General features: G+C 40.5%; 1 protein-coding gene across 1 annotated transcript; it reads right to left on the bottom strand.

The window, feature by feature from the left end:
* Positions 1 to 1,514: 1,514 nt before the first annotated feature.
* On the bottom strand, positions 1,515 to 2,459 carry LOC123408393 (nucleolar protein 12-like). Its single transcript, XM_045101513.1, has 3 exons — positions 2,364 to 2,459; positions 2,177 to 2,267; positions 1,515 to 1,914 (listed from the first exon to the last, which is right to left on the bottom strand). The coding sequence occupies exons 1-3, from the start codon at positions 2,403 to 2,405 to the stop codon at positions 1,781 to 1,783; spliced, it is 267 nt and encodes an 88-aa protein (XP_044957448.1). The 5' UTR covers positions 2,406 to 2,459; the 3' UTR covers positions 1,515 to 1,780.
* Between the last annotated feature and the right edge of the window lie 695 nt (positions 2,460 to 3,154).

Genomic DNA, 3,154 nt, shown 5'->3' with positions numbered 1-3,154 from the left:
GGATCGTCACCGACTGGATGATGGGAAGTCCTTAATTCAGTCGGAACTGACTAAGGGCCTTATCCCTTATGAAGGGTAGTCCTTGGGTAGGGCCCATAGGGCAGGCCTATGACCCTACCCTAGGACTATAACCCCCTCAGTACATGTACTCTATGCATGACTTGCTAGCGTATGCGCTATTCTATGGATGGTGTGTGCATGGAAAGTTCCCGTGCCCCCAATGCAAGGCAGCTCTTCAGTTTCATTGGTTGCAGGAGGGTCGGAAGTATTCTTGCTTTGACTTGCATAGACAGTTCCTGGATCCTGACCATCAGTTCAGAAAAGACAAGAAGAACTTTACCAAAGGTAAAGTTGTCAAAAACTTGGCACCACCTGCATTCATAGGCCAACAGATCCTGGATCAGTTAAACACCCTCGAGCCTGATCCAGAGCGTCCAGGGTATTTCAAGGGGTATAATTCAAAACACGCCTGGACTCACAAGCCATGCTTCTGGGATCTGCCTTACTTCAAAGACCTCCTTCTTCCACACAATATCGACATGATGCACACTAAAAAGAATACCGGAGAGGCTATTTTTGGTACATTGTTCGACATAGATCACTACTAGGAAAAGGCCTGCTAGTGGCGCACCTGTTTTGGCTACTAATGGCGCACTACAGGTGTGCCACTAGCATCACGCCATTAGAATTTTTTACTAATGGCGCACCTGTGGTGCGCCATTAGTATGTGGTGTACTAATGGCGCACCAGGCAGTGCGCCATTAGTATAGTTCATGGTGCGCCATTAGTATCTTGTATAGTAATGGCGCACCAGGCAGTGCGCCATTAGTATAGTTCATGGTGCGCCATTAGTATCTTGTATACTAATGGCGCACCAGGCAGTGCACCATTAGTATAGCTCATGGTGCGCCATTAGTATGCCTCCCAGGGGCCATATTTACCCATGTGCTCTGGCTTACTAATGGGACACTAGTTGAGGATGCGCCACTAGTGTGCTTTTGCAGTGCGCCCCTAAAGTGTTGAGTGGTGTGCCACTAGTATGAATATTAGGTATTATTTTTTTCTGATATTTGCACAGATTACAAAACATATTACTGCATAGAATATAGAGAGCACAACATATAAACAACAGATTTATCGAATACAATAGAAGCTTAGTCTCCGAATACAATTCATCATAGAGTCTCCGAATTTAAAATACCGAACAATGTTAGAACAATACAAGTCTTGAGACCGCGAGTAGCGAGTTTGTCTTCACATTACAAGTCGATATCGATCATGTAAACTACCATCACATAGAAGAGAGTTGCGTCATCACGAGAAAGACAAGCAAAATTATCTAAAGTACAACATCATCGACACCAAGCATGTTACTGAAGCCGTGCCTAGAGAATCACATTTGCGTCCTTTGCTTGCTACCCCTGTCCTCGTCTTCTTCCACCTGTTGCGGAAAGGTCAGGAACAAATTATGCTCCGGCAGGAATTTGTGCTAGTTCAAATTAGCATACGACACGATGAAATCACTTTGAAAGAAAAACTAACATTGTGAAACAAATGCATATTTTGGGAGAACCTCTACAATAAAGAAATCATCCAAAGAGCTTTCATAAAGAGAAAAGCATAATTACTGATCCCCCCTAGGCCACTACTACTTTTTGTGTTGGACAACAAATCGTACGTGACAACTGACAAGACAGTAAGATGTGTTCGATTTTATCAATGTTTATAGGCGACATGGTGTATGATGACATCAAGAATATTCATACTCATGTCAAAAAAATCATACTGAGAACAATCGATTTACCTCGTTGATAACCTTCCTAGATTTCCGCCCAATCGTTGAACTTGAATCAGAGTCTGATCGCTTGGGTTTCTTTGTTACTGGCTCTTCCATATCATCTTCATCTCCATCATCTGCAATCATTTTGTATTTTGTATGGAGGTCAGATTTGCAGTTGGCACTACTATGCCAAATAACCATTTTTTCCAAATAAATATTTCTACGCCGCATACTTAATTAAACAAGTCAGAATGGAATTTCAAGGCCCATAATTCAGAAAATGTAAAGTTTCTTTACATTATCTAGTGAACACCGAAAAATGAGAAGTATCTTCGCAAATCAGAGCACTCTATAACATGCAAAATAAAAATCAGCAGAAACAAGAGAAATGTTTACCATCTTCATCACCAAAGCCTTCAAAATCTTCCATATCATCCATGTCACCCATCTCGATATCATCACCTTTAGCATACTCTATCTCGCCTTCCTGTATTGGCAAGTGAATCCACAATATATGGGAAAGATTGTGAGCAGTGAGAACATAACAAAATTAGCTTGATTATCAGAGTCTGTACTATCTTACTTCTTCCTCTTCTATCTCAGGAGCCAACTCATCTTTTTCCATGTCAAGGATAGTATCAAACTGCTTGAAGGGGAAATTATAATTTTCACCATAGACACCCTTCCTCAGGCGCTCCTTTAATTCACTTTCTGTGACCCTCGCACTCTTTTCTGTGACCCAAGTTTCGTTAGTTATCATAAATCAAATAGGGACAAGACTGTTAAAGAAAAAATATTTGGTAATACTTTCACAAAAATATAGACGCATACGCATATCCGGAATAATATAGACGCATACGCATATCCGGAATATAGCTTCTTGAGATATACTCCTTGATATATAGACAGTAAACGTATGAGTATTTAACTCTAGCTTTTGTGTGGTAATACTTTTAGGTCTGACTATCTTGTGATGGTGATTCTAGCAAAGATAGGAAAGGTAATGATGCAGCAAAAATGATGGGAGCGACTCTCAACATTCAGAAACATTCAGATTTCATAGTTTAAGAAAGAAGCTTGCACGACAGTAAGCTAAAAAGAAGGCTGCTGCTGTTCAACAGGAACAAGAGACATTTGTGGCGACCCAAGTTGGGGGAACTCAGTGTTGTAAGTAACAGCAGGAGCATACAAAGGTTGAATGGTGTACACGCCTCCATTAAAACCAAATCCAGGATCAAATCTTTGCATATACCTGAAATTGCCATTCAACAGTGAGGAAACTTGTCATAAAAATTTAGTCAAAAAAGGATATGTATGTCCTTGTAATGAAAATGAGAATATGATTAATAAGGCTAAGTATCTTGGCTATGTATA

The sequence above is a fragment of the Hordeum vulgare genome, chromosome 1H (assembly GCF_904849725.1).
Source record: "Hordeum vulgare subsp. vulgare chromosome 1H, MorexV3_pseudomolecules_assembly, whole genome shotgun sequence".
Taxonomy (NCBI): domain Eukaryota; kingdom Viridiplantae; phylum Streptophyta; class Magnoliopsida; order Poales; family Poaceae; genus Hordeum; species Hordeum vulgare.
Note: the sequence above shows the minus strand (reverse complement) of the source record. Positions and strands in the feature narration are given on the sequence as shown.